Source organism: Choristoneura fumiferana, chromosome 23 (assembly GCF_025370935.1).
Source record: "Choristoneura fumiferana chromosome 23, NRCan_CFum_1, whole genome shotgun sequence".
NCBI classification, from domain to species: domain Eukaryota; kingdom Metazoa; phylum Arthropoda; class Insecta; order Lepidoptera; family Tortricidae; genus Choristoneura; species Choristoneura fumiferana.
The window spans coordinates 1,805,175-1,823,559 of NC_133494.1; the positions used below are offsets into that span (position 1 = coordinate 1,805,175).

General features: G+C 36.9%; 1 protein-coding gene across 1 annotated transcript in view; it reads right to left on the reverse strand.

The window, feature by feature from the left end:
* Positions 1 to 18,385, reverse strand: part of LOC141441174 (Ig-like and fibronectin type-III domain-containing protein 2) — a 236,994-nt gene that overhangs the window by 39,453 nt on the left and 179,156 nt on the right. The window contains exon 4 of the mRNA XM_074105852.1: positions 783 to 852. Within this exon, the coding sequence (XP_073961953.1) occupies positions 783 to 852 (70 nt within the window). The remainder of the gene's footprint in view (positions 1 to 782; positions 853 to 18,385) is intronic.

The window sequence follows — 18,385 nt, forward strand, 5'->3', positions numbered from 1 at the left end:
TAGGAGGAGATTGCGGGACGACCTGGACCGATTCCAGTCAGATTGGCAAGAGCTGGCCAAGAGAAGAGACGAGTGGAATAAGAAAGGAGAAGCTTTTGCCCTGCAGTGGAAACATTATAAGTTAGTTACAAAATAAAAATCTATTAAAAATAATACATTTCTGGTGTCGATGTGTAACGAACGCAGTCATCTCTATATTCAACGATTTTATAACTCACCTTCAATAAAAATTTAACATAGTATACATAGTTATGTCTAGTTATCCCCACTAACGTCGATAAGCCAAAGGCTACTAGAAACACAGAGAAGATTAAAGTTCCATCTTACACACTGGCTAAAACCAAAAAGTCGTTTCCGGGAAATTGCATACGCTTAATAAAATTCCAAATAATATTACAAATAAAATAGTGTTAAATACATCTGATGTATAAATATCATCTACGATATCATTTAATAATATTGTAAATCTGTAAAAAAAATATACCTCGGTGAGTTTCTAGCAGGATTATTTTCAACAGAGGTTTTTCCGAACCGGTGGTAGATTTTTTTTTGACATTCATAAACTAGGTGCTTGTTATAGCCTACCTAAATTGAATAAAGATATTTTGACTTTTGATTTTGACTTTATCTAAGTTCTTTTTACGCCTGAAACAAAGAATCATCTTATGTAGTTCAGGCATCTGTGCGACATTCTTCTCTTTTACTTTGTTTCGGCGTAAGTGTTATATTGTAAAACGTATGGTGAATAAAGATTTATTTATTTATTTATTTATTTATTTTACCTTCGACAGATTGTGCGTTGACTGCCACCAGGAGCGCCACAAGCGCCAAACATCGCGATGTTGGCCCCATCTGAAACAACAATAAAACACGTATGATTCACTATCAAACTCTGAAATCGTTTTTCCGTTTTTGTTTTTATTTACAAATTACTAAAGTTGAAACACATCGAATGAACAGAAACGTCCACCCCACCTGCATTTTGTAGTTATAACTCTTAGAGCAACGGGCTTCGGAAGCCTGTTTCTAAGTTATAACTACATATGTTAACTTATTGTACTGATTTGTGGCCTCACTTAAAACCCTTGAAAAACAATTTTAAGTGTGCACAGTTGAACTTATAAAAAATATTCTCTCTTTCTTTCTTCTTATCCCGCCACTAGCTACGATATTCTGGATTATTTACCTCGAATACTCTCAAGCAAAGCGTACAGTTTAAAAATGTTGAGTTTTATTCAAAAGTATCGTAGTCGTAGCAGTGCTACGGTTCTACGGAGCTACGAGCGTAATTGCTACGGGCTACGCCATGATTGCAAGCCAGCTTGCCTGCAGACCAATGAAGAGCAGTAGAGATTGTATACATTGTATTTTGTGAGTTTGCATTGTAGTTGACCATATTCTCCGTTTACGTAAAGGTGGCGCGTAAAAATGTTGCTTGTAGGAGTCTGTACACTGTTTATTTAAAGGGTGATGCTGGGGAACATTTGTACTTGAGTTTTGTACTCGAGAGAACCAGAACAGGACACTGAAATGTCGGTTGGACTTATGGGCTCTCAAACAGAGGATTGTGGGTTCATACCCGGCTCGCAGCTCTGAGTTTTTCGAAATTGATGTGCAAAATTACACTTGAAATTTATCATGAGTTTTATGGCGAATCCACACGGGGCCCGCGTAGGAATTACAACCCAGGCCCTGTGTGTAAAAAATTGTATAGTTTTTACAATTGAATGTCCTTACTGTAACTAGCTACTCTAGGAGCGGCGGTAAACCGACCGGTTTAAATTAATTGACTCCTTTGTTTTATTCCGCCGGAAATACTGACTTTCGAAAGCGGCCGATTAAATTTTGACGACACGGTTGTTTCCCGTTTACGGCGGCCGTAAAAAGTTCCGGCCGGCCGGATGGATGTCGTTGCTGCAATTTGAGGGCTTTTAGCAAAGTTTTGGGGCGTAATGGCTTTTTGAGACATTCTGATGGCTTAATCGAATTGTCTGGTTTTTATTTTTGTTTAATGGGTGCGGCAATTGATCTTAATTATGGGGAAGAGATAGATACATTTCGACAACTTTTTTTTATCAAAAAACCAAGAGAAGTTGAAAAATACTCCGCCACTTGTATTTCAAAATTTAATATCTCGTACACGAAATAAATTTTTAGAACTTAACTTAACTAAGAGCCTTTTTTGCGTCAGGGGATTCAAAATGACCTCTTGCTTTTCTTCAACTAAAAATAATTGAAAAAAAAAAACAAAACTATTTATTCGGTAGATACCGAATAAATAATATTTATGTTTAGCCCCTTCTGGTTGTGTTAGGAGGTTCTGATCCCCCCTTCCGGAGTTGTTTTACAATTTTTTTTTTGATTAGCCTATTTTTGTGTCCCACTGCTGGGCAAAGGCCTCTCCTCTCTTGCTCCACTCCTGCCTATCAAAGGCGAGCTCCCACCCTCCCACATTATAGGCATCTAAGTCGACAATTTACAATTTAGGAGATAAAAATTTAGACAATATTATCTTACTATTTATCCTAACACGCTAAACAATAATTATGCGCATGTGTATTAAATTCATCTAGATGTTTTGGCATGAAGGAGTAACTAACAAGCGCTCATACTCCTACACACACAGGGACATACTCACAAACATTCACACAACAAACAAACAATATTTAATTTCACATTATAACATTAGTACGATTCTTTCACAGGACTAAAGCTATGGGCATGATTTAGTTAAAAATATTTTGAGACAAGAAAGAATTTTGTTTTTAAGGTAATAAAACTCAGTCACCTTCAATGGAAGAAAGAATATAGAGCCATCGACCCTTCCAAGAGTACCAAATTGATTACGACGGCGAATGAAGTCTCAGTAACTCTGCTACAGGCTGCTGCGCGTTTCGAGGCGTTGTTTTCGTCATTACCGTCTCATAATATATTTGAACTATAAGCTAACAATTTAAAACAGTTGAAATATCATCCACATTGTCAGATATGTAGCGTTTCGTGGTCGATGCCAGTGACGTCTCTCTTTAAGATAGATTAGTAAAAAATAAGTTTGTATTGTAATTAGATTTTTAAAGGTACACATCATCATCATCATCATCATCATCATCAGCCCGAAGACGTCCACATATATATTTTTTAAATTACTAATATACTATTCCATCCATCTTTGTAACGTGATATGCAATAAAAAGTTCTGTCACGACACGTTTTTCGAGGCATATATTTTTCATGTAACGGAATAAATAGAAAAGTTGAAAAGATCGATCTAGGTTCACATAACATTTATTGTTCCTAATGACCTTAGGAACGCGTGGTCAAAATCTTACGGATTCATCGGGGGCATCCTATAAACAACAAAATAGAGAGTAAGTATCAATGTTGAATTTAGTTCGATCAAAGTTGTTGTGACTTGTCGTTTCGATATAATAATCGTGAAAGGGTGATGACGTTTGACCCCAACGGTCGAAACGTTCGATCATTTACCCCACAAGACGACTCTCGTAGTTTTCTCTCTCTTATTTATGGAGTTAGACAAGGATGTAAGCTGTCAAACTACGGCAAACCAGCTGAATTATAACGACTGCCTTTTGTCGGAGAAGTCTTTGAGAAAGTCTTAACGAGACTGAATTTTTAAGCTCGGCTAGATTCCCTAGCGAAATTAAGTTTGAGGGGAAAATGCGAATACGATATTAAAGTTACGAAAATTTTAAAATTTTCTTTGACGAATTTACTTAAGTGGAAGTCGTGGACCAAATAACAGTAGGTATCAAACTCGGAAATTGTATGAAAGTATATTATGTCAAATGAAAGGTCTGTTTAGCAGGATCTCAGTAAGACTCAGTGAAATTGTGATAGTGTTAATTGTAATTGTATTGTGTATAATATTTATACTTCGAACAGTGTGACAATTTTGGACGTAGGTACAATTAATTATTTATGTATTAATTCCACGTTAATTTGAATTTCAGTATTCATTTTAGTTATAGAAGCACTCGTATATTAAAAATATTTTTTTTTTATATTCAGGTAAATGATTATAATAATTATAAACTTCTTATACCTGAGCGTTAGACCTAAATATTTGTCATTAATTTCTGTTTAATATTTAAGTACACGGGTTCCTAATGGTGCGTGCGAAGTTCCCAATCCGCACTGGGCCCGCGTGGGAACTATGGCCCAAGCCCTCTTGTTCTGAGAGGAGGCCTGCGCCCAGCAGTGGGGCGTATATAGGCTGGGATGGACACGGGTTCCTAAAAAAAAGATGTTTTGACGGCACAGCAAAAGTGATCCGAAGGGTTCCGTCTTAAGCGACTAAGGAACCCTAAAAAAATAGTCACATTTCCTTGGAAAAACAAATGTGTTTTCGTAATTTACTGTAGGATAGGCTTTAAGCTAGGCTAAACTAACCACAATCACCCTTCAAACAGCGTTAGTAAACGTGCCTTTGCCGCGACTTCATCAGAGCCCCCCGAGCCCACTAGCACCCATAACTTATTTAATCCTGGCCAATTTTGCGTCGACCTGTGCGTACCTCAATGTTGATTCATGAATAATTACTAAAGTCGAGTGGATCGGCTGCCCACACAAACTATGGAAAGGATTAAGGGGAGCTCCCTAGAACATACGCTAATTTTATTAGGTACTTATAAAAAGTCATTTATTGCCTCTTAAAAAATACAATTAACACAAAAAGTTTAGTTTCGAGAGAGATAGAGATTATTTTCTTTAGAGTAAAAAATAACAAAATAGAAACAGCAGATTAAATTTAAAATTAGAATGATACAATGTCTAAAAGTATAATAAAACAAAACCATACGAAAACAAAAAACAAAACAAACACGTAATGACCGCATGCAATTTTTTTTAAACATTATTTGCGTTGAGTATCTGCCATCGTGCAGTTATTTTCTCGCCTTCTTTCAGCTTGGAAAATAAAAATAAAGAATGCACTAAATCCACAACAAAACCACTACTAATACCAATTACTCCGGACACGTGTTTCAACTCTCTTCAAGGCATCATCAGCGGATGTTGACACTCCAACGGTCGGGCGGAGGACGCTATATTGTACACTCTCGTATAATAATAATTGGTTAAGATGATGATGATGATGATGATGTATAATAATAATACAGCGTCTTCGGCGATACAAGCAGATAGTTCGCTGCGCACGAGCAGCGAAAGCGTTGCGTATTAGCAGCGAAAGCGCTGCGTGTTATCAGCGAAAACTTTGGTGCTAGCAGCGAAGGCGTAGATACAGCCGCTCAAACTTAGACAAAGTTTAAGGCATTATAAGGAACCCTATGTAACCTAGGCTATGTTACACCAAAACACACACAGGCGCTTGCAAACTTTCATCATCATTTACAATATTAGTGGGATAATATACATATTTTTCCTCCCGTGTTGTAGGTATATTTTTCTTCCTTATTAATTCTGTTTCGCCGTGTGTATGACAACCGTCGCCAAGCCTACTCGACGTATCACTTCGCAACATAATCATATTTAACTAGCATATAAATAAATAAATATCACGGGACAATTCACACCAATTGACCTAGTCCCAAAGTAAGCTTAGCAAAGCTTGTGTTATGGGTACTAAGCAACGGATAAATATAATTATATAGATAGATACATACTTAAATACATATTAAACACCCAAGACCCGAGAACAAACATTCGTATTTTTCATACAAATATCTGCCCCGACACGGGAATCGAACCCGGGACCTCAAGCTTCGTAGTCAGGTTCTCTAACCACTAGGCCATCTGGTCGTATAATTTTACTGGAAAACGCTTGCCTTTGCCGGATGTATTCATGGCAAGGAAAATACCGGCAATTGACGTATTCAAGCGGTAACTTTGCCTGCCGAGCTGACTTTGCCGGTTGAGTAGTGTATTCAGGCAAAACAGATGATGGAAACGTAATCGTATTACAGAGGTCAGCAAATATGTAGTAGGAAAATGTATAGTCGATCGAATAAGTGGTTTGCCATTTTTTTACAAGTCGTATTATTATTTCATTTTCTGTCGGATTGATCTGAACTTTAGTATAGGTTATATAAGTGTACGTCGGTTGACAATGCAAATACTCAATAAAAATTACAGAAAACTAAAAAAAAATGGCATTAGGATTTTTTTTATAACAAATCCAAAACTAGAATATTCCAGAGTTAAAAATTAGGCTGATTATCTACTTATATCATAACACATATAAAGTAAACAAAGTCAAAGTTATGAATGTCAAAAAAAATCTACCACCGGTTCGGAAAAACCTCTGTTGAGAAGAATCCCGCAAGAAACTCAACGAGGTATATTTTTTTTAACGTTCCAGTGCTCGATACGCTAATGCCTAATAGACGTCACTCTGCTGTCATCTCTATTGCTTATGACATGAGATTAAAGGTGCCAACTATTAGGACAGCAGGGCTACTACGAAACTCGAAACTCGAAGTTCGTGTCGTGCGGTCCCTCTGACACTTATACCATTTAATACGAGAGCGAGAGGGACGGTACGATACGAACTTCGAGTTTCGTAGTAGCCCTGCAGTGACGAGCACTCGTACGTTTATCTTACTGTAAGTAAGATTAACCTTTGATGTTTTAATCTTACATTTGACTTGAACCTTAGGGTAGTAAAGAGATTGCGTTGTCGACTATACTACGCCCTATCTAAAATATTACTTATGCTTCGAATATACATAGAAATAAGTAATTCCTCCGGAAGCCTCCATTTACCACGTTAACGATTAAGGCTTTAATTGAAACACGAATAAGCAATTACGTTAGCTTTACACATATCGTACATCTCACTCTAACAGATGGCGTCTCTGTCTCAAGGTAAACAAATGAAGCGATGATGGCGCAAATCTCGGTTTATAAGTGAGTAAATTTCGCGTGTATCTCCTAATGGGGGGAGCGGGGACGGGGTACCCGGGATTTGTTTCCAAACATTTCCTTTAGGGAAATAATGATGAATCAAATTTGGGGATATTATTAGGAAAAATACCACATCAATGACTTTCCTTGATTACCTTAATGGAGATCAATATCATCTTTACAAAAACAAATGTTCGCAAGCCATAGTACAGTCAAGTGCAAAATAAGTATAGAAATAGAAAATAGAAATAGAAATATTTATTCGCTATTCGCACAAAACATAATAAAAATACATTAAAGAACGAAAAAACAACAATATGCGAACTCGCGAAGCGGTCCCAGCTCAGCATAGTGTTGGCCGGGTAGGCCAACGCTGGTCTTCCGCTGTGACCGCTTGGCGACTTCACGGAATATAAACAAAAAGCAATAAAACCAAATTACAAAACTAATTACTTACTTACAAATAAAAAAAAAATAGTAATAATAATAATAACCAAAAACAAAACACACAATGGAACTTAAATAACACAACATTAAAAACACCACTCGATCCACTCAAAAATGTCTTACTACGGCCTTATTGCGACGGAATAAGAGTCTGTGCTACTTATTTTCGAAACTTTGAATAAGTTCATATGTTTACGCTTGACTGTACAAGACGCTCTTTTTATTGCTGAACCAATTGAACCTACAATAGGTGTTTACTTTGCGGAGGTCTATATCAATGAACTGTAAACGATTGCTTTGCTCACCCGCTACTTTAAGATATCTACGTGTATGCAATAAATTTTCCTGCAGCTCCTTCACCTCCACCCTCAACTTACAGGTACTCAACTATCACCAAGACATCACTGACCTGCCGCGTTTCGAACTTAATCCTCATCCTCAGAACACAACCGGTCACTGCTACCAGTTACTAAATAAAAGATGAACTGTTTGAGTTAGAAACGCGTGAGTGTAGTGTGGTGGTGGTGATAGTTGGGTTTGTGTGATATCTGTGTTCTTACAGTGTGGAGGTGGAGGAGTTACATGAACAGCATTTGCTGCTATCGTTAGGTCGCGGGTGAGTAGAGTAATTGAGAGAGAGAGAGAGAGAGAGAGAGAGAGAGAGAGAGAGAGAGAGAGAGAGAGAGAGAGAGAGAGAGAGAGAGAGAGAGAGAGAGAGAGAGAGAAAAACATTTATTAACACATATTCGATACACATAAATAAAATAACATCGAATAGTATAAAGTGGGCCCCACTCAGCATAATGTTACGGAAAGCCACAACGCTGTTTTTCAGTGGGACCCATTTAAAAAACTAAAACGTATAAAAACATACAACACAATATGACGACACGAACGCCAGCGGAAAGAAGTTTGCAAAAAAAACTATATGGCAACACTCGATCAGCTTAACCATTTTCGAAACAGTTAAACCTCAACAAGTCAGGCCAGGATTGTAGTGTAATTGCTTATAGTTCTATTGTTATTTTTATTGTACTTGCTACTAAACAAAAACCGTAATCAATTAGATCTAGCAGTTCATTAAAAATTTCAGGAACTCGTAAAAAATCTCGTGTCAAATCACATGTCTTTAACACACACAGCAACACAAACATCATGCCTGTATTCCCAAATGGGGTAAGCAGAGCACACGAAACGTTAACGCTTCGGAGCCACTTTTAGCAATTTGGGGTAACATGTCATCCCTCAACCAGAGGATCATGGGTTCAACCCCGGGTTTGCATTTCTGAATTTTTTGAAATTCATGTGCGAAATTACATTCGAAATTTACCACGAGTTCACAAGACAAACCACATCGCTATTGAGTGGAGTGTGTCTGAAGTACTTAATACCTACTAGACTGCGTTGGAATTCTGCGTATTCTGGAAGTCTGTGCCCAGCAGTGGGACGCATATAAGCTGGGATGATGATGATGATGATGACGATCCCATCACAATATTGGGATAAAAAACCGACACACACAATATTTACTCACTAACTTAAGCATTTATAATGATTCTTTGCCTTTTCCCAAATCACGATTCCCAACTGCTTCATTCCTACCAATCGTCCAATATGTATACTAACATAGTTATAAGCAAATTACTAATAATGTATGGATCTTTGTTGTCTGAATAAATAAATGAATTATTATTATTATTAGCCAAACTGTTTCATTTCCTAACTCACGATTTTCTATGAAACGATGTTTTTTTCGGCACTTTCATAAAACAAATTTATTTGACGGATAAATGTGATGCCGTCTGTGTTTGCTTGGTCAGAATCTTGTTCGAATAGACAGAGAAGGCATCACATTTATCCCTCAATTAAAATTAATCAATGAGTGTGACCTGCGGCGACGTCCAGTAAATCTATGTCGAGCACACGTGGTTCGACTATAATAATTATGTTGTATATTATGCATGCAGTTGTAGCTTCACTGACTTTTTTTTTTTAATGAGCCATGCCCTTGCCTCGTTGTATGATATTTCCTCATGCAGGCAGGTGGTAGGACCTTGTGCAAGGTCCGCCCGGATTGCTACCACCATCTTGCTCGCTAATCCTGCGTGAAGCAGCAGTGCTTGCACTGTTGTGTTTCGATGTGGAGAGTAAGACAGCCGGTGAAATTACTGGCACTTGAGGTATCCCATCTTAGACCTCTAGGTTGGCAGCGCATCTGCAATCCCCATGGTATTGCAGGTGTCTATGGGCGGTGGTGATCTCTTACCATCAGGAGACCCACTTGCTCGTTTGCCATCCAATCAAATAAAAAAAATATTATTATTAAATGCAAAATTTAAAGCAGTAAAAGGTTTTATGACATATTATAATATCTATATTCGACTACCGGATGGCCAAGTCGTTAGCGAACCTGACTATGAAGCTTGAGGTCCCGGGTTCGATTCCCGGCCGGGGCAGATATTTGTATGAATAATACGAATGTTTGTTCTCGGGTCTTGGATGTTTAATATGTATTTAAGTATGTATTTATCTATATAAGTATGTTTATCCGTTGCCTAGTATTTGCTTAGTTTGGGACTAGCTCAATTGGTGTCAAGTATCCCATGATATTTATTTATTATTATTATAAGCTTACAGATATCTCGTTACTACTTTTAAAAACTCGTATCTCAATGGATAATTTTTCTGAGCGCACTTTATGACCTAAATAAGTCAAGGTTGAATTTTGTTGGCGTATTGATTTGAGATAGGAGATTTTTTCAAAGTGGTGACGATTATGTAGTGCATAATGGTTTACTATCGCTAAAAGTGGGATCTCAGTCGGCACCCGTAGTGTCAATCAATTATTGTATTAAGAGTGACATTTTCATATTCATCAACATGGAATTTTATTTGATTAGTGTTGAATGTCAAAAAAAGTACGCCTGCGCGATGGGCACTGAAACTAATTGAAAAATATAAATAAATAAATAAATATCATGGGACACTTGAAACCAATTGACCTAATCTCAAACTAAGCAAAGCTTGCACTATGGATACTAGGCAACGGATAAACATACTTATATAGATAAATACATACTTAAAAAGCATGATAAATACGAACTTTTCCAATAAATTACGATAGAAAACCCTTATGCAGTATATTTTAAGCGTAATTTCGCGCGTAAATTTCGTAAAAGGTTCAAGCTCGAGTATAATACGAACCCATGACCCTCAAGGCCTCACATACCACTAAGCAGTACATCTTATTCTATAAATGAGAAAGAAAACTAAAAACAAACAATGAAAACAAAAAACAGCGACAATGTCACAAATTTAAAACAAAGGACGCTCTATTTTCAGGAAAGCGTAATTTTTAGCGTCTTGTAAATATTTTATTCCAGCTTTTGTGTGCCTTCAGGCTACCACGAGAGAAACAAGCGTCTACTAGTGATGTGCTGTTGTCATTGCCAGTACTTCATTGCCGGTTCCATTCTAAAGTTCCGGCAAGATTGGCTTCGTCAGTACTGATATTTTAATTTCATAATGTTTAAGATTGTTAGTTTGTTCAATAATAAGTTTTTGGTATAAAAAACATTTTATAATAAAAGCTTTTTTTGCTAACTGTACTTTTTGTTGACTGTAATTCCATTGTCACCCAAACGACATTTGCATACCAAATTTCAAGTCGATGCCATTAACCGTTGAAGAGTTCCGTCCTGCGGAAACGATCCTGGCCGGACTACCAGGATGTCACTACCAGATTATTGTATTGTCACGCAATTTACATAACATAAGTATGCCAAATTTTAAGACAATCCGACTACAAGAAGTGGGTCAAATTTAACTTGCAAGATTTGGCCCGTACATACAAGATACATTTCAAGTTAAATAAAATCTTTTAATTACGAATTAATAAGAATATACTGGCATTTTGCAGGTGGTAGGACCTTGTGCAAGTCCGCCGGATTGCTACACCATCTTGCTCGCTAATCCTGCCGTGAAGCAGCAGTGCTTGCACTGTTGTGTTTCGGCGTGGAGAGTAAGACAGCCGGTGAAATTACTGGCACGTGAGGTATCCCATCTTAGGCCTCTAGGTTGGCAACGCGTCTGCAATACCCCTGGTGTTGCAGATGTTTATGGGCGGTGGTGATCTCTTACCATCAGGAGACCCATTTGCTCGTTTGCCATCCAGTCAAATAAAAAAAAAATATACCCTTATTTAGGGTACTCATTCTAATCGGTCCGAATCATAGGTGCAACATTTTTTTTTTATTATGGAATTATCACCATCATTTCTACTAGCGCTTTAAGCCTGCGATACAGAGTTTTCTAGTAACTCTAGTGCAGGATAACGTGTTACATAGAATTTTGTAAGACATTGTATTTATTGTTATTTTGTACTGAAAATTATTGAATAAATTATCTTATCTTATCATCATCCCAGCCTAAACACATCCCACTGCTGGGCACAGTCCTCCTCTCAAAATAAGAACACTTGGACCGTAGTTCCCACGCGTTCCCAGTGCGGATAGGGACATTCACTCATACCATTAATTTTTTATGGTATTTTGCCGCCCCTAAATGTGCCGCCCGGGGCGGACCAACCCCCCACTCCAACTTCGCTACGCCACTACTGCCATCTGACCTGTGACTAAACTGTGTCTTCTAATCCCCTTATTCATAAACGACAATCAAACCTATTTTAGTTAAAATGCCGCTAAAATTCGTTTGTCCTTACCTGTCACTTCGACATTTGTATTTGTTAGAAAGGGACAAAGCATTTGTTAGTTAACATAGGCTTGTTAAGTTTTATGAATAAGGGGGTAAGTCGCTACTTTTAAGTCGAAAATAATGTAACCACCACACTATAGACCCCTTGCTTTCCAGATCCATTCGCAGATCTGGAGTATAAAGTTCGTATTGGGGAGTGGAACTAAGGAGAAAAAGAAGACACTAACGAGTGGTCTTTTACGACACCCACGGGAAGATAACTATTGAATTTTACAGCCATAAAGGTTGGTTCTTAACTGTGTAGAAACCTGTGTCATTCATTGCTATTACTAACATCTATCTCTCTCCCGGACCCCAAGAGGTGTTAGACATGTTTGATATTCCTGTTACGGTTAGAATTTTTAAATTACAAAATAAAGTCTAAGTGATAATTTGTGAGTGAACCGTCGAGCAATGTTCCGCCGGCAATATTTCCGTACCGGCAACGGACCGGGGCATCATTAGTGGAGACAGGCGAGACTTTAGTGGTCCCCCGGAGGTAGTTGGCACTGAGTAAAGTCGCTGTCTGTTTGCCTGGTTGAATTTAAAACAATGAGAACTGTTGTTAAATGTAAATAGCCTTCAGCGTACTGTCTCAACGCGGATCTAGATTCAGAGTTGTTTTTTGAGAAACAACTGCTGTAAACTTAGCATACATCACTCTTGGGGCTCACACCATTTTTGATCATTTTTGACGACCGGATGGCCAAGTGGTTAGAGAACCTGACTACGAAGCTTGAGGTCCCGGGTTCGATTCCCGGCCGGGGCGGATATTTGTATGAATAATATGAATGTTTGTTCTCGGGTCTTGGATGTTTAATATGCATTTAAGTATGTATTTATCTATATAAGTATGTTTATCCGTTGCCTAGTAGCCATAGTACAAGCTTTGCTTAGTTTGGGACTAGGTCAATTGGTGTCAAGTGTACCATGATTTTTATTTATTTTTTATTTAATCTGACCCTTGTCTTAATTATTGCCATGGAAATATGAATTATTTTGTTCGTGTGCCATAAATTGGTACGAGTAGATCCTCTCCCCCATAAAAATATGACGTAATTTATAGATCATTTATAATTCATTCATAATTTTAAATATGTACGAAGCCTGACTCGTATTTGGCTGGTTTTTTTATACACCGTGTTTTTCTTGATTTTTGCTAACTTAGGCAGACGGCTCATTTTTTTGTAGAAAATTACCTGTAAGTAATTATCTTTAAGGCCAATTTTTTTATATAACTTCGCAATCATTGTTAAAGGTCATATACAATTTACAAACCTGACGAGGGTCATTGACGTGACGCATATGAGAGACATAATACAAAATCACTTTTAGCTCGCTTTAGCTTTTAGCTCGGACATAAAAAATACCACATAAATTAAGAATATTTACACTGTTTTACATAATTAATTATCTTAATTCTTGATCATCTTTTAAATAGTAACAGTTAGGCCACCAGTGTATTGGAGCAAGTAACTTCATTTGATCTGTCCAATATTTTCTTAAAGTTGAACATTTTCTTACAATTAACGAAAATCGGAATTAGCACGATACATCGTTTCATATTATTCAAAAGAGTACAAAAGGATACCGTACAAGCAACGCCGCGGTTTGAGGTAAGCAAGGAAATAAATTTTATCACGATGTATAAATAATTCAGAGGTTTTCTGGATATATCGAAGTGAAATATGGTAGCTAAGATCTCGGGAAAATAAATAGAATTCGACCCTCGCTTTTTAGGGTACCGTGCACAGTAAACTTTTATTATAAGTATACGAGTATTTATATAATTTATGTTTAAGTAGCTTCATTAACGATAAGTTTCTGTTCAAAAAAAATTATGCAAGCCTTTTGTACTGACCGTACTTTTTTTATTGTTTTGTTTTTGTTCATTTTTATCCAACCTACCAAATTTCAAGTCAAATCGACCACTGGAAGTGAACAAACTTAACTTGCAAGATTTGAACCAAAAAAACAAGGGCAAGTTATATAAAAGCTTGTATTAATAAAAATGACATAATTATTATGGTATGTATGTATGTGCGGGTCAAATCTGCAAGTTAAATTTGACAGCATTTCCAGTGGTGGGATTCACTTGAAATTTGGCATAGTTACCTACTTATGTAGATTTGGCAGTTACAGCCTGGTGATCTGGCCAGGATCGAAATGTAGTTTCGGGTGACAATGCAAGTACAGACGCGTAAAAACTTGTACTTATAAAAACATCAAATTTTTAGCAAAAACTCGTTCAATTCATATTTTCTTTGAAGTATGTTTTATAAAATTATTGTGACAAAACACATAAAAAAAAAACCCTTCCAGCCCACGTGTTCTCAACCCGATTCGCTCTTTCCGCCGGCCCGTCCTTATCACCGATCTCTCGGATTTGCGCCGTCCTCGTCACGCACCTCGACGGATTTATTGCACTGGTTATTGTGCAATTTATATCTATCAAGTTATTTATGTCTATCGCGCGGTAGGTGAGTTATTTACTTATTTATGCTCAAAACGGCGGAATTAAATTGGTTCGGTTACGTGCGCGCAATTTGTAATGAATCCGGTCGGATGTTATAGGATATGGTTTTTTTGGGAGCCCTTTTGCATGAAATTGTTGGCTTACGTATTATGACGCCCGGGATTTCATCACATATTAAATATTGCTAAAATTATTGCAACGTTTCAGCGGCCGTAATTACAAATTAAAGTCAGAATATGTCTGCTCTTGATCATGGCCGATAACATATTGAGGTATAATTTTACCTTAATTTTACAAATCGACGGTTGAAGTGGTAAATGATGTAAGCATCATTTTTGTGGAAAAATGAAACATAACTCAAATGGTGGAGCTAAATTTACTGATTCCGAACAAATATATATATAACTTAATTTCTATTAAATATAATGACCCGGATAACTCACGTCTTAAATCGAGTTTAGCTCGACATGTTTCGGGCTAATCCGTAGCCCTTCGTCTTCGGAGCAACACGACTCAGCGGCTGCTGCAACACGCGCACTGCGCGCCGCCGCTCTCATGTCAACATGTCGAGCTAAACTCGATTTAAGGCGTGAGTTATCCGGGTCATTATATTTAATATGAGTGAGTCTCACGGTAGTTTCATGTTCAAAACTTAATTTCTAATTAGCCCTGATGTTTATAACGGCGACTGTACTCGCTCGGGCTGGCTAATTCATTCAGCCTCATATTTATGCTAAATATTCTAGTTCTACCATCAGACCAGCGGATTACAATGCCAAACAAGCTTTAAACAAACTAAGCAACATCTGTTCGCATACATTATAGTATTACGCAGTCCGAGCAAGGTACAGGAGTACCATCTTTTCGAATAGTTTCGGACATTTCTCAAATGTATACTTGCTAAGAAATCACTTCAGACCACACATAAAATAATAAGTTAAGAAGATTGGATAAGTACTCGTCATATTATTTAAGCTTTGGGGAGGCATTTTTGTAAAAAATACAAAAATTAATCGGTAAATTTTTCGACACTCATGTCATGTCGTTCACGACATTTGACGAGTTTGTTATGTCTATGTTAGCGTTAAGTATGCTTTGCTAAACAGTATTTCTGTTTAGTACCTGAGTCTTGCTATTGCTATTGCTTGCTATTGATGCCCAAATAAAATAAAATAAAATAAAAAATAGACGGTGGCGCCCCTTGTACACTACAACCACAACGCGCCACCTTCATCGCCTCTTCCATAATTTAAATTTGCCATAAAGTAATTTATTTCTGAAATAGCATTTTCTTCAGAGTTGATATTAAACTAACCTAACATAACCTACTGCATTCTATAAAACATTTAAAAAGATCCTGAAAACAGCACTGTTCTATATATTTTATGGCAAACGTTGATATGGCAAGTGAAATTCGGGCAAATGAAATTCGGGCAAGTAAAGGTATACGTCATCGCCGCCGTCGTGTACGCACTCACCTATGAAAAAGATCTTGGCGAAAAAATTGAAACTAGTCAGATCGTTGCTACCGTATCTGTCGAACAGACGTAACTTGTCTGTTTTTAACAGGTTTTATAACTGTTTGTGTTTGTTGTTGGTTTTTAATACTGTTTTGAATACGTATTAATAAGATGTAATAATAAATAATGAACACCAATAAATTTTAATAATATCATAGATTATAATAATAATATTATAGGTAAGGTACCTACATGTAGGTGAAAATCTCTTGTTATAAAATTTGTATTCCGTGTAAGCGGCAAAAATTGGAGAACTTTCAAATGTTGCCTTAACACCAGTTGACCATTTAACCTACTTTTTGAACAAATAAATCTTCGACTTTGACTTTGTCTTTTCTGTCTTTTTGGTCCGTGTTTTCCTTATTGGGATGGTTACCCTAGTCAAGGCAAGATGGGTAAAATGTGGGTGTGCTCTCGGTACATTTTTTGTTAACATAGGTCCGAAATCCTTGAACGAGCCTTTCGAACCGTTCAAACCTATAACGTTGGGTAAAAACATCAGTTTTAAATATCTAAATTATAGGTATACTAGCCTGTTAACCACGAGTCCGTCCGCGTAGAATTCGTTTATCGCTATCCCGCGGGAACTATTAAATTTTCCGGGATAAAAACTATCCTATATCCTTTCCCGGGACTCAAACTATCTGTGTACCGAATTTTATCTAAATCGGTTCAGCGGTTTTGACGTGATGGAGTAACAAACAAACAAATAAACAAACAAACAGACTTACAAACTTTCGCATTTATAATATTATTGGGATAATAATAGTTGTACAACAAGATTTCTTTAGTAGAATAGAAAAATTGCTCAAAAATTGGCTGCTCGAGCACACATTCTACACTTTTGATGAGTTTTTTAACTTTCAGCCAAAGACAGATATTTACTGAAAATTATTTGATTAATTACCTTTGAATACTTAAAGAATAATTTAATAAAAATTCATGTACCTAATAATGATATAACCAATAAAGGAGTTTGAGTAGAAACAGATTAGTAATTCATCAATCACAAAATGAATAACACTCTAAACAGCCTTATTAATAAACGTGGGTAGAGTAGGTTTAACTTTAATCGAGGTTGAACTTGAGATAGTAAAGTCAGTATTAATAAACAGAAGTAAGGAAAGAGTAAGCTAATCCAGGCTTAGTCTCGGACTAAAACTAATCCTTGGTGATGCCTGATTTAACGATGGAGTAATATTGGAGTAACCTAACTTTCTCTGTTTCGATTGAATGGTTGTGGTTTGCCTGTGGATTTATTTGAAATTCATTGTAGTAAATTTATTTACCTAACCACTATTTTTGCATGCAAATAGCATAGTATAGCATGGATTATTATGCCGAAGATTTGCATGTCGTACAGAGCTTGAAGAACTCGAGGAATTAAACAGGAGGTGGTTAGGTTAGGTTTAGGTTAAAATTATACAAAGTCGCCAAAAATCTTTTCGAGCTTTCAGAACACGAATTAAAAACTAAATACCGATTTAGACGTGATACTGCCAATTCATAGTTGATATGGTGAAAAATAAGTTAGCAGGTGATGCGAAGGTGGTCACAATACCGCCTCATATCAGTCTTAACTGCCATAAGAAGTCTGGGGCCGTGGTACTTCGTGTACTAAATTATTTTAACGTGTATTAATTAATAATTGCGATCTTTATTCAACAGTTTCAGTTTCATTCAGTATTAATCCCCGTAATAACAAACAATGATGTTGAAGTGACTGTAGGGCTACTACGAAACTCAACAATCGAAGTTCGTATCATACCGTCCCTCTCGCTCTCGTATTAAATAGTATGTGTCAGAGGGACCGCACGACACGAACTTCGAGTTCGTAGTAGCCCTGCTGTTTTCAAAAGGCTGACAATGCAAATATAACATGTACTGGTGGCCAGTGTCAGAAACTAATTACCACTACACTTACACCCATTGTGACATATAACAAGAGTGAGCGAGATACACTACAAAACAGCGCCAGCTCCGCCGCATGTTATATTTTGGTTCTTTCTACTTCGGATGGGGTTTCATACCACAGATTAAAACATTTTCTTGATTTTTTCTGTGGTTCATTCCTCGTTCATTTCAATGACTCATTCTCTTTATTTTTTTCTCACGCTGGGTTGCCATTGTTTACGTCATAGTCTAGGTTTAAGAAATGTTTAACTAATACCTCGCTAGTCCATGTTTATTAATACAAATTTTAAAAACTGACTTAATACTTATTTAGTCAAGGAGTAACTAGTCCAAGTGTAAGTTCGGATTAAATTCGAATTAGATGTTTTTTATTAATAAAGGCTGTAAAAGATTA